Genomic DNA, 16,404 nt, shown 5'->3' with positions numbered 1-16,404 from the left:
TATGGGTCCTGACAACATTCCGACAATAATACTGAAGACTTTTGCTCCAGAACTTGACGCTCCCCTAGCCAAGCTGTTCCAGTACAGTTACAACACTGGCATGTAGCCGACAATGAGGAAAACTTCCCAAGTATGTCTTATACATAAAAAACAGGACAAATCCAACCCAGTCAATTGCCACCCTACCAGTCTACTATCGGTCATCATTAAAATATGGAAAGTGTCATCAGTGCCATCAGGAAGCACCTACTCAGCACCTGCTCGAATGATAACCAATTTGGCTTTTGTCAGGGCCAGTCAGTTCTGGACCTCATTACAGCCTTGGTCCAAACATGGACAAAACAGCTAAATTCCAGAGTGACAGCCCTTGACATCAAGGCTGCATTTAACCGTTGTGGCATCAAGGAACGCTAGCAAAACCAGAATCAATGGGTATCGGGGGCATCCATTACCTTCATCATCTTGTTCAAACATTCAATCCAGTTGGTGGACTGGTTAGCAAGGTTAGAGTTCATGGAGAACAGGGAGAACTAGCCAATTGGATACAGAACTGGCTGAAGGGTAGAAGACAGAGTGGTGGTGGAGGGTTGTTTTTCAGATGGAGACCTGTGACCAATGGAGTGCCACAAGGATCGGTGCTGGGCCCTCTACTTTTTGTCATTTATACAAATGATTTGGATGTCAGCATAAGATGTAGAGTTAATACGTTTGCAGATGACACCAAAATTGGAGGTGTAGTGGACAACGAAGAAGATTACCTCAGATTACAATAGGATCTTGACCAGATGGGCCAATGGGCTGAGAGGTGGCAAATGGAGTTTAATTCAGATAAATGCGAGGTGCTGCATTTTGGGAAAGCAAATCTTAGCAAGACTAATACACTTAATGGTAAGATCCTAGGGAGTGTTGCTGAACAAAGAGACCTTGGAGTGTAGGTTCATAGCTCCTTGAAAGTGGAGTCGCAGATAGATAGAATAATGAAAGTGGCGTTTGGTATGCTTTCGTTTACTGGTCAGACTACTGAGTACAGGAGAAAGTGAGGACTGCAGATGCTGGAGATCAGAGCTGAAAATGTGTTGCTGGAAAAGCGCAGCAGGTCAGGCAGCATCCAGGGAACAGGAGAATCGACGTTTCGGGCATAAGCCTGAAGAAGGGCTTACTGAGTACAGGAGTTGGGGGATCCCGTTGCAGCTGTACAGGACATTGGTTAGGCCACTGTTGGAATACTGCATGCAGTTCTGGTCTCCTTCCTATTGGAAAGATGTTGTGAAACTTGAAAGGGTTCAGAAAAGACTTACAAGGATGTGGCCAGGATTGGAGGATTTGAGCTATAGAGAGAGGTTGAATAGGCTAGGGCTGTTTTCCCTGGAGTGTTGGAGGCTGAGGGGTGACCTTATAGAGGTTTATAAAATCATGAGGGGCATGGATAGGATAAATAGACAAGTCTTTTACCTATGGTGGGGGAGTCCAGAGCTGGAGTGCATAGGTTTAGGGTGAGAGCGGAAAGATATAAAAGAGACCTAAGGGGCAACTTTTTCATGCAGAAGGTTGTACGTGTATGGAATGAGCTGCCAGAGGAAGTGGTGGGGGCTAGTACAATTGCAACATTTAAAAGGCATTTGGATGGGTATATGAATAGGAAGGGTTTGGAGGGATATTGGCTGGGTGTTGGCAGGTGAGACTAGATTGGGTTGGGATATCTGGTTGGCATGGACGAGTTGGACCGAAGGGTCTGTTTCTGTGCTGTACATCTCTATGGCTCTACCAATAAAAGCTAACACACCATTTGCCTTCTTAACAACCCTATCAATCTGGGTGGCAACTTTCAAGGATCTTACATACATGGACACTGAGATCTCTCTGTTCATCTACACCACCAAGAATCTTACATTAGCCCAGTACTCTGCATTCCTGTTGCTCCTTCCAAAGTGAATCACTTCACACTTTTCCACATTAAACTCCATTTGCCACTTCTCAGCCCAGCTCTGCAGCTTATCTAAGTCTCTCTGTAACCTACAATATCCTTCATCACTATCCACAACTCCACCAACCTTAGTGTCATCCACAAATTTACTAACCCATCCTTCTACGCCCTCATCCAGATCATTTACAAAAATGACAAATAGCAGTGGACCCAAAACAGATCCTTGCAGTATACCACTAGTAAGTGAACTCCAGAATGAACCTTTCCCAAAAACCACATTTTCTGCTCGCCAATTTCTGATCCAAACAGCTAAATCACCCTCAATCTCATGCCTCCGTGTTTTGTGCAATAGCCTTCTATGGGGAACCTTATCAAACACCTTCCCTGACATCCATACATACCACATCAACTGCTTTACCCTCATCCACCTGTTTGGTCATCTTCTCAAGAATATTTGATCCACTTTTTAAGAGGAAATCTACTTTCTCCACTTCCTCTTAGTCTTTCATCACACTGGTGACTGTCATTAGAGCACCTTTTAACGTGCTCTGTTCCACTTCTCGGAAATGAAAGTGGGAATGGAAAAACCACGAAGCATCGATATTGTTGTTACAAGTTACGAAAATTCAATGTGAACAACACTAATGAGGCCATTTTAAAAAAAAAGTCCGAAGTTGATGCGACAAACAATATTACCAGATTAAAATGTACAAGACCGGTCGTCAAGTCAATTGGTAGATGGGAACTAAAAGCTGAGAACGTCTCTCATTAACAGAAAAAAACACAAAGATGACATAACTGTACATTCCAGACTGGACTAAAGACGGCTCTGATACTCACTGTGCAATCTCTGCAGATTTTGCTCTGCTGACTACCATGTGCGCATTTCTCATTCAAGCTTATTGCACACTTTACAATTCATGTACTGCTATTGGATTATAAAAAAGATAAATGTGACACTTGAGATTTTCCATCTCTTTCGGTTAATTCAAAATATTATCTTACCGTGGGACAAGTTTAAATTATTCAACATCAAAAATGAACTGACAACTGAAATATTTGCCAGGTTACTTCTATCACAGTAGCAGAAATGCTTACAAATTTGCTCTGGGAGCAGGGCATGGTGTTAAACAGCCCCTAGATCTGTGTGACATATTTCACTAATATACCCTGATTGCAAGTTCGCAGTCTGGCCAATATGGGTCATGCGCTCTGAAGTCGAGTGATTGGGTGCAGAGAGGGATCGTGTGAAATGGAAAAATCAGTTTATTAGTTCTACCACGAAGAAAACTTAAAGGCAACAATGAAAATGTTAGGAAAGCAGCCCACAGGGCCAGGACACAGTAGGTAAAGTAACTGCTTCTGATAATGGAGTGCTGAGCATGGGAAGTGAGTCGTGACTTCAATCAAAAACATTTTAGCATGTTAGCAAGAAAAAAAAGCAGATGAAGATAGCTCAGTTAAGATGCAGTAAAGCTGCAAAAAAAACAGACTATAAAATAAAACTTTGACTGATTTAATTGGACTCTGAACCATGATAAGTATGTCCACGACTGGCTTGTTAACCATATGCCCCAGGGCAAAGTTGGACCTAAACAGCCGGTGTTTAAAAAAACATCAAGTGGAAATGAAAGAACGACAAAGAACGTCTCCTCCAATCTCAGTATTTTACTGTACCACGTTTACTGCTCACAGACTGCTGGGATTGGCAGAGAAATATTCTGTGATTCAGGAGCAGTGAGCAGCTCGAAGGAGAGTAGATTCATTCAAATTCATGCCTGAATACTGTAATTGTAGTAGACAGCTATGGGAGATGGTAACCAAGAGTCTGTGTACTTTTGAGCTGGGAAAGAGACTCCACATTTCTGATTGGCTGATGAGACACCAGGCTTGCACCCTTCTATGCAGATACTGGCCACCTAAGGTGTGTAGACATGATGGCGGACTGAGGTGCCTGAGCCCAGCAAGGGACAGTGAGTATGGGAGAGTGAAAAAGTTTGGGAGTCACACACACATACTCAGACCCACCCTGTTATTCGTAACTTCTCTACTTGGCACATTTTAAATGATCTTTACTGATTACTCCAATTTGAAACATTAACAATTTATTGCTTTGATTATTTTTGCTTAGCAAATTAAACACAATCTTCATATTTCAGCTTTTAATTTGCAATTCATATTTAAATGCTGCACCAAGCCCTGTATTTACAAAATTTGGTCATTGTCCTTTGTATGAAAGAATTTAAAATGTGACTGCACAAAAGTTTTGGACAACCTTGGCCTAGCAGTGTGGGGAAAAGGATGCAATTTATATACTGTACATATTTTAGGAAGATAACATTAAAACAAGACAAAGATCGTTAAATTGGGAATAAAGAGTAATTAGTCTCTAAATTTAATTTTAATTCAATTACCTTGAAACTAATTTCAAATGTGTTGTCAACATTGCTAAATTGAAGTTGTTCATTGTGCAAAATTGAAATTTCAAAAACACACTGGCAGGAATAAAATTTCAAGGTAATATTTGTAAAATTTGTTTTTGAGAGGTATTGTATATACAGAAATACAATTTATAATCTAGGCAACAGTTTCAGTTGAACAAACAATGAGCAAAGTATCAGGATGATTCAATTTGGATTTACAAAAGTGATTTTCGAACTGTACTTACAATGGAATCTTGTTATCAGGGAAAACTGTTTGGGTTCTTATTTATTTATTTTAATGAATCATAGATTATCCAGATCTAACAGCATTTGGAAATAAAATAGTCAAAATTGTGTTAATGTACTTAGTGATCAAAATAGGTTCCAGTTGCTTTTCATTCACCGGTTTATTGACCAGGTTAAGCAAAATGGGGAATCACACTTCACAACTTAAAACAAGCTAATGCCTCAGATTAGGGAACTTTAAAACTGATACATACATATGTATCTAATCTATCCCCTCACACTAACAGAGTAGGAGTTTCATGGTGAATGGTAGGGCCTTATGGAGAGTAGTGGACAGAGGGACCTTGGAATTCAGGTGCGCGGTTCTCTGGAAGTGGAGTATGAGCAGCTCAAGGGATTAAAATTTCTATAAAGATAAATTTGTCAAGTGGCTAGAAAGAGAAATTACCTGAGGACCAGGAGTAGCATTTGATGTTTCTTTTCAATGAATTATTTGCCAAAATATTTTCTCTTACTCCCAAATTTCATATATACATTCTAGGAGGACTCAGCAGGCTTCTAACACAAAAGCTAACTTCACATACATATGTGTGTAGCAGGCCAATTAACCAATGCCATCACAGCAATGTTCAATCTCATTTGTGATGATTAATCTACCTGTTTAGAGGTTTCTGAAACTCCTCTAGAGCTGACGGAATGTGTACCTGGGCTCTCTGGACCAGGACACAAACATATGATTTGATTTGTAGAAACTATTGACCATTAGTCTATTAATGGCATTGGACGTCATAAACTGGGACAAACTTTGCTTAAGGTGATCAGATAGTATTCAAGAATTCAGTCAATGATATGCAGTAATTGGCCTAAACATTTGGATGTAAATGGAATAATGCAGGCTAGATCGGCTTCAGATTGTTGCACCAACCTGTGAAACCATTGAGGGCCGAAATGCCTATACTGCGCTGTAATGTTCTATGTAAAAGCTTGAATATGCCTTGAAGCACCATAATCTAAACAGCTATGTACGAAGGCCTGAAAAATGGGAATCTGCTGTATAGCTCCTTTTTGGCCAACACAGAAAATGGGCCAAAAGACCTTCTGATAGTATTGTAGAGCTTCAATTTGACAGACAGAAATGCTGGGTGAAACTATGCAAGGCTTGACAGAACAAAAACTTTAGACAGATTATAAAAAACATGGTCTTATCCAAGGAGTGGAATGTTGCTTTGAAAGTATATTGGCTTGTACAATAATGTGTGATTTTCCAAACACTGAGTTGCAACTGTAAAATGAGGTCACAAACCTCTATTTGCTTCTGTGGAACTTTTTCTCTTTTCTTCATGTGCTGCTGCCTCTTCCAGTTCTTTGAGGCTGGGATCAATCAGCTCCCAGTCCTCAGTGTAGAAGACACTTCTCCGGTTTTCATTATTTCCTCTTCCTGGCTTCAGATTCGACATTGAATTTCTGCATTAGACCCAGAATTCATTATAAATCCAAATTATATCCATCAGACAGCACCTTTTAAGGTAATGCAATGTCCCAAGGCATTTTAGCATTACAATCTGAGTCAGATATGAGGATAGGCAGCTAAAGAGTTTGGTCAGAGGGGTATGTCTTGAGAAGGGTCTTTAAAGAGGAAAGTGAGATAGAGAAGTGTACAGATTTACAGAAATAATTTCAGAGTTTCTAGGCAGCTAAGGCAAGACTGCCAATGGTAGAATAATTCAAATCAAGAATATTTAAGAGAACAAAATTGGAAATATGCAGATATATCTAAGTGTTATAAGGGATGGAGTCAACTACAGAGACCATAAGGCGGTGAGATTAAGAATTGTAAAATGGAGAGCAGACTTTAATGAGGAGCCATAAAGTCATAGGTCAGCAAGGCAGTGGTGATAGATAAATAAGATGTGGAATTAGGATATGAGCAACAGATTTTTCAACACTCTGAAGTTGGGAGAATGCAAGATGGGAAGACAGTAAGTAACAAAGGCACGGGACAAGCAATTCTGTATAAATGAGCCATGGGACAATGTTAGGCAATGTCACTGGAAACATGTGGATTTAGCAATGACACATAATGTAATCAGTTTCAGAAAAGACAATCAATTTTATTTCTGATGATATTTCAAAAGGCAAAACACTAGAGGCTTGGCATGGTAGGCTTCCTACATTGAGATCAGACATTGTGAACCAAACATCACCAAAAAATTTGAAAAACAACATATCTGAGATTTCCAACATGTGCAGTATCAACAAAAAATACTTTAAACATTCAATCACGTCTGGCAGACTCCAAAAGAGAGAAACAGTTAAGGTTTCAAGTTGATGAGTGCTGATCTGACTGTTTCTCACTCTACAAATGCTGCCAGACCTCAAGTATTTCCAGAATTTTCTGTGCTTATTGCACAGTGTAGCAATTTAACTAGCAATCAGATTTAACTTAACTAGAGAACAATCTCATAACAGAAGATTTATCTTGAGCCATAACGAAACGGTGGGATAACTAACTGCAAAGGCAATGAGTTCTGACAACATTTTGGAAATGTATTGCAGACGTGTGCTCCAGAACTCACCATTCCCTAACCAAGCTACTCCAGAACAGCTACAACACTGGCGACTACCTGACAATGTAGAAAATTACACAGGTAAGTATTTGTATCTCAGATGACATTATCAAAAGGCATGATTTGGAGATGCTGGTGTTGGACTGGGGTGTACAAAGTTAAAAATCACACAACACCAGGTTATAGTCCAACAGATTTAATTGGAAGTGCATTAGCTTTCGGAGTGTCGCTCCTTCATCAGGTGATAGTTGAGGACTCAATCCTAAAACGCCATGTTCTTCGTGACCTGCAACACATTATTAATGAGGAATAGCACCTCGCCAAGACCTTCCCCACACCTCCACTACTTGCCTTTAAACAACCGCCAAACCTCAAACAGATCATTGATCGTAGCAAGCTTCCTGGCTCTCAGAACAACTCCATACAACCATGTCACGCTGCAAGACGTGTCAGAGTGTGGACATGGATACCACCATTACACGTAGGGACACCTCCCACCTTGTACATGACAGGTACTCATGTGACTCAGCCAATGTTACCCATCTTATACGTTGCAGGCAAGGATGCCCTGAGGCATGGTACATTGGGAAACCGAGCAAAGGCTACGACAACGGATGAATGGGCACCGCACAACAATCAACAGACAGGAATGTCCCCTCCCAGTTGGGGAACTCTTCAGTGGTCCAGGACATTCGACCTCGGACCCTCGGGTGACCATCCTTCAAGGCGGACTTCAGGACAGGCAGCATCGAAAAGTGGCCGAGCAGAGGCTGATAGCTAAGTTTGGTACCCATAGGGAGGGCCTCAACCAGGGCCTTGGGTTCATGTCACATTACAGGTGACCACCATTGCACTATACCCACACACAGACACCCACACACAGACACATACACTCCCACACTCACACAGGCATCCACTCAAAGATTTAGACCACTCTACACTCATGCGCACACATACATACACACTCTCTCACAGACACTCAACCCCCCCCTACCCCAGACACGCACACACTCCCACATGCACCCCCTCACAGACTTAAGACACTCTACACTCACTACACACACACACATACACTCTCTCTCACACCCACAACCCCCAACCCAGACAGACAGACAGACACAGACACACACACACACAAAGACCCACATGCACACCTATTTTGTGGGGTGAATTTGTACTTGCAGAGTTACAGTGTACTTTGCTCAAAAACTGCATGAATTCATGTAAAACCCTTATCTCACTTTTTAGATTAGAATCAATCTAAACATCATGACATAGACAGAGAACACAGGGGGCTAACACCTTCAACATATCGTCTAGCTATCACCCATTGTTACAGCTAACCTGAGAATGCAACTTTTTAAAAAAAAGTTTTGTGATTTACACATGAAAGAAGTGAAACTATCCTGGTATTCAAACAGATGAAAGACTCAACAGACAATCAAGGTATTTTTCAATGTATAATTTCAGTTACATCACTAATTTTTTGCTATAAATTCTGTTTTAGGATTGAGTCCTCCACTACCACCTGATGAAGGAGTGATGCTTTGAAAGCTAGTGTGCTTCCAATTAAACCTGTTGGACTATAACCTGGTGTTGTGTGATTTTTAGCTTTATTAAAGGCAGCCATTGTAAAAATGTTACCAATGTACTCCTGTACTGGAATACACACAACAATAAAGGACGTTCTTCTCTTACATGTATGTCCCACACACAAAAAGCAAGACAAGCCCAACCCAGATAAATACCGCTTCAGTCTACTTTCGATTATCAGTAAAAATAAAGGAAGGGTTCATCAACAGTGCTATGAAGTTGCACATCCTCTGCAATGACTTGCTCACTGATGCTCAGTTTGAGTTGTGTCAGGTCCACTCAGCTCAGGACCTCATTATATCCTGACTCAAACAGCAACAAAAGAATTGAATTCTGGGGTGACGAGACAGTGACTACCCCTGCTATCAAGGCCACATTTGGCTGAGTGTGGCATCAAAGAACCCCTGATGAAACTGCAGTCAGTGGAGATAGGGGAAACTCTCCACTTGGAGTTATTACTAGCCCAAAGGAAGATGCATTTGGTTGTTGGAGGTCAGTCATCTCTGCAGGAGATCCTCACAAAAGTGTCCAAACCATTTCCAGCTGCTTCATCAATGACTTTCCCTCCATAAGGTCAGAACTGGGGACAGAGTCATAGAGATGTACAGCATGGAAACAAACCCTTCGGTCCAACCCATCCATGCCAACCAGATATCCCAATCCAATCTAGTCCCACCTGCTAGCACACGGCCCATATCCCTCCAAACCCTTCCTATTCATATACCCATCCAAATGCCTCTTAAATGTTGCAATTGTACCAGCCTCCATTACTTCCTCTGGCAGCTCATTCCATACACGTACCACCCTCTGTGTGGAAAAAGTTGCCCTGTAGATCTCTTTTATATCTTACCACTCTCACCCTAAACCTATGTCCTCTAGTTCCTCTAGACTCCCTCACCATAGGGAAAAGATTTTACCTATTTACCCAATCCATGCCCCTCAATTTTGTAAACCTCTAAAGGTCACCTCTCAGCCTCCGGTGCTTCAGGGAAAACAGCCCCAGCCTGTTCAGCCTCTCCCTATACCTCAAATCCTCCAACCCTGGCAACATCCTTGTAAATCTTTTCTGAACCCTTTCAAGTTTCACAACACCTTTCTGATAGAAAGGAGACCAGAACTGCACATAATATCTCTACAGTGGCCTAACCAATGTCCTGTACAGGCGCAACATGACCTCCCAACTCCTGTACTCAATACTCTGACCAATAAAGGAAAGGATGCCAAACGCCTTCTTCACTATCCTATCTACCTGCAACTCCACTTTCAAGGAACTATGAACTCCAAGGTCTCTTTGTTCAGTAACACTCCCTAGGATCTTATCATTAACTGCATAAGTCCTGCTAAGATTTGCTTTCCCAAAATGCAGCACCTTGCATTTATCGGAATTAAACTCCATCACTGGGTTAAAATCCTGGAATTATATCCCTAACAGTACAATGGGTGTTCCTACACTAAATGGACTGCAGTGGTTCAAGGTAGCAGCTGACTATCATCTCTCCAAGGGCAAGTAGAAATGGGAAATAAATACCATCCCATCCAGCAACCCCCATGTCCAATGTATCCATGAGAAAAGAAATTAAGCTACCTTTAAATGTTGGGTGAAATGAATAATTTCAGATCAATCAGGAGACTGAGGGACTGATTGAGAGGAGTTATTTGGAGGTAGTCACACCTAAGTCATAGGATAAAGGTAGCTGGGTGACTGTCAGGGGAAGGAAAGGGAATAGGCAGACATTGCAGTGATCCCCTGTGGTATTTCCCCTCAAAAATAAAGGAAACCACTTTAGACACTGCTGGGGGTGGGGGTTATGATCTCCCAGGGAAATCCATAGCGGCCAGGTCTCACGCATTGAGCCTGGTTCTGTAGCTCAGAAGGGAAGGTGGGGAGAATACAAGAGTGACAGTGATAGGAGATTCAATGGTTAGAGGAACAGACAGAAGATTCTGTGATCGCGAACAAGACTCCTGGATTGTACGTTGACTCTTGGGTGCCAGGGTGAGGGATGTCGCTGATGGAGTCGACAGGATTCTTAAGTGGAAGGGTGAGCAGCCAGAAGTCAGAGTACATCTGAAAATGTGTTGCTGGAAAAGCGCAGCAGGTCAGGCAGCATCCAAGGAACAGGAGAATTGACGTTTCGGGCATAAGCCCTTCTTCAAGAATGAGGAAAGTGTGTCCAGCAGGCTAACATAAAAGGTAGGGAGGAGGGACTTGGGGGAGGGGCGTTGGAAATGCGATAGGTGGAAGGAAGTCAAGGTGAGGGTGATAGGCCAGAGTGGGGTGGGGGCGGAGAGGTCAGGAAGAAGATTGCAGGTTAGGAAGGCAGTGCTGAGTTCGAGGGATTTGACTGAGATAAGGTGGGGGGAGGGGAAATGAGGAAACTGGAGAAATCGGAGTTCATCCCTTGTGGTTGGAGGGTTCCTAGGAGGAAGATGAGGCACTCTTCCTCCAACTGTCGTGTTGCTATGGTCTGGCAATGGAAAAGTCCAAGGACCTGCATGTCCTTGGTGGAGTGGGAGGGGGAGTTGAAGTGTTGAGCCACGGGGTGGTTGGGCTGGTTGGTCCGGGTGTCCCAGAGGTGTTCTCTGAAATGTTCCGCAAGTAGGCGGCCTGTCTCCCCAATATAGAGGAGGCCACATCGGGTGCAGCGGATGCAATAGATGATGTGTGTGGAGGTGCAGGTGAATTTGTAGCGGATATGGAAGTATCTCTTGGGGCCTTGGAGGGAAGTAAAGGGGGAGGTGTGGGCGCAAGTTTTGCATTTCTTGCGGTTGCAGGGGAAGGTGCTGGGAGTGGAGGTTGGGTTGGTGGGGGGTGTGGACCTGACGAGGGAGTCACGGAGGGAGTGGTCTTTTCGGAACGCTGATAGGGGAGGGGAGGGAAATATATCCCTGGTGGTGGGGTCCGTTTGGAGGTGGCGGAAATGACGGCGGATGATCCGCTGTACATGGAGGTTGGTGGGGTGGTAGGTGAGGACCAGTGGGGTTCTGTCCTGGTGGCGGTTGGAGGGGCGGGGCTCAAGGGTGGAGGAGCGGGAAGTGGAAGAGATGCAGTGGAGGGCATTGTCGACCACGTCTGGGGGGAAATTGCGGTCCTTGAAGAAAGAGGCCATCTGGGTTATACGGATTTGGAACTGGTCCTCCTGGGAGATGTGGCGGAGACGAAGGAATTGGGAATATGGGATGGCGTTTTTACAGGGGGCTGGGTGGGAGGAGGTGTACTCTTAGGTAGCTGTGGGAGTCGGTCGGTTTATAGTAAATGTCCGTGTTGATTCGGTTGCCCGAGATAGAAATTGAAAGGTCTAGGAAGGGGAGGGAGGAGTCTGAAACGGTCCAGGTGAATTTGAGGTCAGGGTGGAAGGTGTTGGTAAAGCGGATGAACTGTTCCACCTCCTCGTGGGAGCATGAGGCAGCGCCAATGCAGTCATCGATGTAGCGGAGAAGTCAGAGTACACACTGGTACCTAGGACACAGCTAGGAAAAGGGATGAGGATTTGAAAAGTGAATATAGGGAGTTAGTTTGGAAGCAGGACTAGTAGAGTAATAATCTCAGGATTGCTACCAGTGCCGCGGGTGAGTGAGGCTAGGAACAGAGAGCGAGTGCAGCTGAACACGCGGCTGCAGAGCTGGTGTAGGGATCATTGGGATACCTTCTAGGGAAGGTGGGACCTGTACAAGAAGGACAGGTTGCACCTGACCTGAGGGGGTACCAATATCCTGGGTGGGAGGGTTTTAACTAATTTGGCAGGGACATGGGAACCAGAGCTACGGATCAGAGATGGGGTAGCTGGTGAACAGGCAGATACAGCATGCAGAGGGTCTGTGAGGAAGGACAGACAGTTGACATGCAAAGGTGCAGTCAGTGTGATGGGCTGAAGTGTGTCTATTTTAACACATGTCTCAGGAATAAGGGCGATGAACTTAGAACATGGATCAGTACTTGGAACTACAATGTTGTGACTATTACGGAGACTTGGATATGACAGGGATAGGAATGGTCGTTCGAGGTTCCGGGGTGTAGATGTTTCAAAACAAAGAGACAGGGAGGTAAAATAGGTGATGATGGGGGTGGTGGGGGGAGAGTGGCATTGCTAGTTAGGGATAGAATCACAACTGCAGAAAGGGAGGTCGTCGAGGAGGATTTATCTGCAGAGTCAGTATGGGTGGAAGTTAGAAATAGGAAACGAGCAGTCACTTTATTGGGAGCTTTCTATAGACCGCCTCCAATAGCAACAGGGAAGCAGAGGAGCAGATTGGGAGGCAGATTTTGGAAAGGTGCAGAAGGTTGTTGACATGGGCGATTTCAACTTCCCTTAAAGTGATTGGAGACTTAGTGCAAATAGTTTGGATGGAACGGATTTTCTCAGGTGCATCAAGGAAGGATTCCTGACTCAATATGTATATACGCTGACAAGAGGGGAAGCCACATTGGATTTAGTGTTTGGCCACAAACCAGGTCAGGTGTCAGATCTCCTGGTTGGGAGCGCATTTCGGTGATAGTGATCCCAACTCCCTGACCTTTACTATAGTCAGGGAAAGGGATACGAGCAGATAGTATGGAACAGTACTTAATTGGGGGAGGGAGAATTACAATAATATTAGGCAGGAACTGAGGAGCATAAATTGGGAACAGATGTTCTCAGGGAAATCCACGACAGAAAAGTGGAGGTTGTTTAGGGAGTTCCTGCTACGAGTGCTGGACAGATTTGTCCACTGAGGCAAGGAAGCGATGGTAGGGTGAAGGTACCTTGGATGACTAGAGACGTGGAACATCTAGTCAAGAGGAAGAAGAAAGTTTACTTAAGATTGAGGAAGCAAGGATCAGACAGGGCTCTAGAGGGTTATAAGATAGCCAGGAAGAAACTGAAAAATGGACTTAGGAGAGCTAGAAGGGGCTTGGCGGGTAGGATTAAGGAAAACCCCAAGGTGTTCTACACTTGTGAGAGGAGCAAGAGGATGGCCAGATTGAGGGTAGGGCCAATTAGGGATAATGGGGGGATCTTGTGCCTCGTGTCGGAGGTGGTAGAGGAGGTCCTTAATGAATACTTCGCTTCAGTATTCACTAGTGAGAGGGACCTTTTCGTTTGCGAGGGCAGTGTGGAACAGGCTGATATGCTCAAACAGGTTGGTGTTAAGGAGGAGGATATGCTGGAAGTGTTGAAAAACGCGAGGATAGATAAGTCCGCCGAGTCAGATGGGATATTCCTATGAAGATGAAGGGCTTATGCTCGAAACGTCAGTTCTCCTGTTCCTCGGATGTTGCCTGACTGGCTGCTTTTCCAGCACCACATTCTTCGACCAGAAGGATATACCCAAAGTTACTACAGGAAGCGAGGGAAGAGATTGTTGCGCCTTTGACGGTGATCTTTGCTTCCTCACTGCCCACTGGAGTAGTATCAGATGATTGGGAGGGTGGCAAATATTATTCAAGAAAGGAAATAGGGTTAACCCTAGGAATTACAGACCAGTCAGTCTTATGTCAGTGCTGGACAAATTATTGGAGAAGACTGAGAGACAGGATTTATGATTATTTGGTAAGGCATAGTTTGATGAGAGATAGTCAGCATGGCTTTGAGGGTGCAGGTCATGCCTCGCGGGCCTTATTGAGTTCTTTGAGGATGTGACAAAACACATGCACAAGATAGAGCAATAATGTGGTGTATGGATTTTAGCAAGGCATTTGTTAAGGATCCTCACAGTAGGCTCATTCAGAAAGTGAGGAGGCATGGGATACAGGGAAATTTGGCTGTCAGGATACAGAATTGGCTGGTCCATAGAAGACAGTAGTGGATGGAATGTATTCAGCCTGGAGCTCAATGACCAGTGGTGTTCCGCAGAGATCTGTTCTGGGATCTCTGCTTCTTTGTGATTTTTATAAATGACTTGGATGATGAAGCGGAAGAGTGGGTTAGCAAATTTGCCAATGACACAAAGGTTAGTTGCAACAGGATGCAGAGCTGGGCTGAGAAGTGGCAGATGGTGTTCAACCTGGCAAAATGCGAAGTAATTCATTTAGGAAGGTGAAATTTGAATGCAGATTATAGGATTAAAGGCAGGAATCTTGGCAGTGTGGAAGAACAAAAGGAGTTTGAAGTCCACTATCCATTGATCCCTCAAAGTTACCACCCAAGTTGATAGAGTTGTTAACGTGACGTATGGTGTGTTGGCTTTCATTAGCAGGGAAACTGAATTTAAGAGCCATGAGGTTATGCTACAGCTCTATAAAGCCCTAGTTAGGCCACACTTGGAATATTGTGTTTCAGTTCTGGTTACCTCATTATAGGAAGGATGTGGAAGCTTTAGAAAGGATGCAGAGGAGATTTACCAGAATGCTGCCTGGTCTGGAAGGCAGGTCTTATAAAGAAAGGTTGAGGGAGCTAGGGCTTTTCTCATTGGAGTGAAGGAGGATGAGAGGTGACTTGATAGATGTGTACAAGATGACTGGCATAGAGTAACTGGATTGCCAGAGACTTTTCCCCAGGGCAGAAATGGCTATCACAAGGGGTCATAATTTTAAGGTAATTGGAGGAAGGTTTGGGGAGATGTCAGAGTAGATTCTTTACTCAGAGTGGTCGGTGTGTGCAATGCACTGCCAGCGGTGGTACTAGAGTCAGATACATGGACATTAAAGCAATTCTTGGATAAGCACATGGATAACAGTAAAATGAAATGAAAGGTATGTAGGTTAGTTTTTACCTTAGAGAAGGTTAAAAGGTCAGAGAGCTGAAGGGTCTGTATTGTGCTGGACTGTTCTATGTTCTAAAATAGCAAGTCCTCATTGGACCAAAACAACAGGCTTTCTCAGGAGCTGATTAAGAGAAGCTCCTCAGGTGTAAACAGAAAGGCATCACCTACTAGTGCCTGACCAACACGTCGTAATACAAAGAGCCCATAAACTACAGAGTAAACTGGTACAGCACAACAGACCCTTTTAGCTTCACTGACACACAACATTTTCATTATATTTTTGTTTACATCATTTTAGATTTCAGCCAGTTAAAAGAATTCTTAAAACATTTTCATGTCAGTCAGGAGACACCATCTGCTTCTGAATGTAAAAGTTTTTGATTCCAATTCAACTTCCAGGCTTTTAAAGAAAAATATTATAGTCCCCTAAGGACTGGATTCATTCCCATATTTGAATTATATTTATCTCTCAGTGTTAGGAGTTTTACACTATTACAAGCAAAGCCATGTACAATGTACTGATAGCTCTCCTAAAACGCATGTTTATTAAACACAATTTGTGAATTGCCGACCTCTCTTTTATAAAGCAAACTCCTGTTCGCTGTTACGCGATTCTCATCCCTGGCATGAGGTGTTGCAGTGAACAGCGGACTGGGCTCTGCATTGGCATCATGTGTTCAGTTGACTCGTGTGCTTTATGTGAAGAGCTTTGTGAAAGGCATTGTGAAATGTTTGTGCTAGTGGACTTGGAGGAGCATCGTGGAAATGTCTCTACAGCCTGAGGACAAGAAGCTGGGAGCAATCTATTCATTTAAATACTTAAGGTTTAAGCGTGAAATTTCACTGGAATTGACTAAGAGTAAAAGGAGAGTGATGAGGAGCAGTTTGAAACTTGACTTTGTTGTTTGTATTAAGAGTTTTTTTTCCACTTTGTTTAAAAAATATGTTTAGATGTTAAATAATACCT

General features: G+C 43.4%; 1 protein-coding gene across 3 annotated transcripts in view; it reads right to left on the bottom strand.

Moving 5' to 3' along the window:
• The window catches only part of tbc1d2b (TBC1 domain family, member 2B), a 161,530-nt gene that overhangs the window by 63,997 nt on the left and 81,129 nt on the right, over positions 1-16,404 (bottom strand). For all 3 annotated transcript variants that reach the window (XM_043680142.2, XM_087982066.1, XM_043680144.2), the window contains one exon: positions 5,897-6,057. In XM_043680142.2, the coding sequence (XP_043536077.2) occupies positions 5,897-6,057 (161 nt within the window). The remainder of the gene's footprint in view (positions 1-5,896; positions 6,058-16,404) is intronic.

This window comes from Chiloscyllium plagiosum, unplaced genomic scaffold (genome assembly GCF_037043375.1).
Source record: "Chiloscyllium plagiosum isolate Xiang-an unplaced genomic scaffold, Cpla_swu_hap1 HiC_scaffold_42, whole genome shotgun sequence".
In the NCBI taxonomy this organism is placed as follows: domain Eukaryota; kingdom Metazoa; phylum Chordata; class Chondrichthyes; order Orectolobiformes; family Hemiscylliidae; genus Chiloscyllium; species Chiloscyllium plagiosum.
The sequence above is the reverse complement of the archived record's forward strand: the minus strand, read 5'-3'. Positions and strand labels throughout refer to the sequence as shown.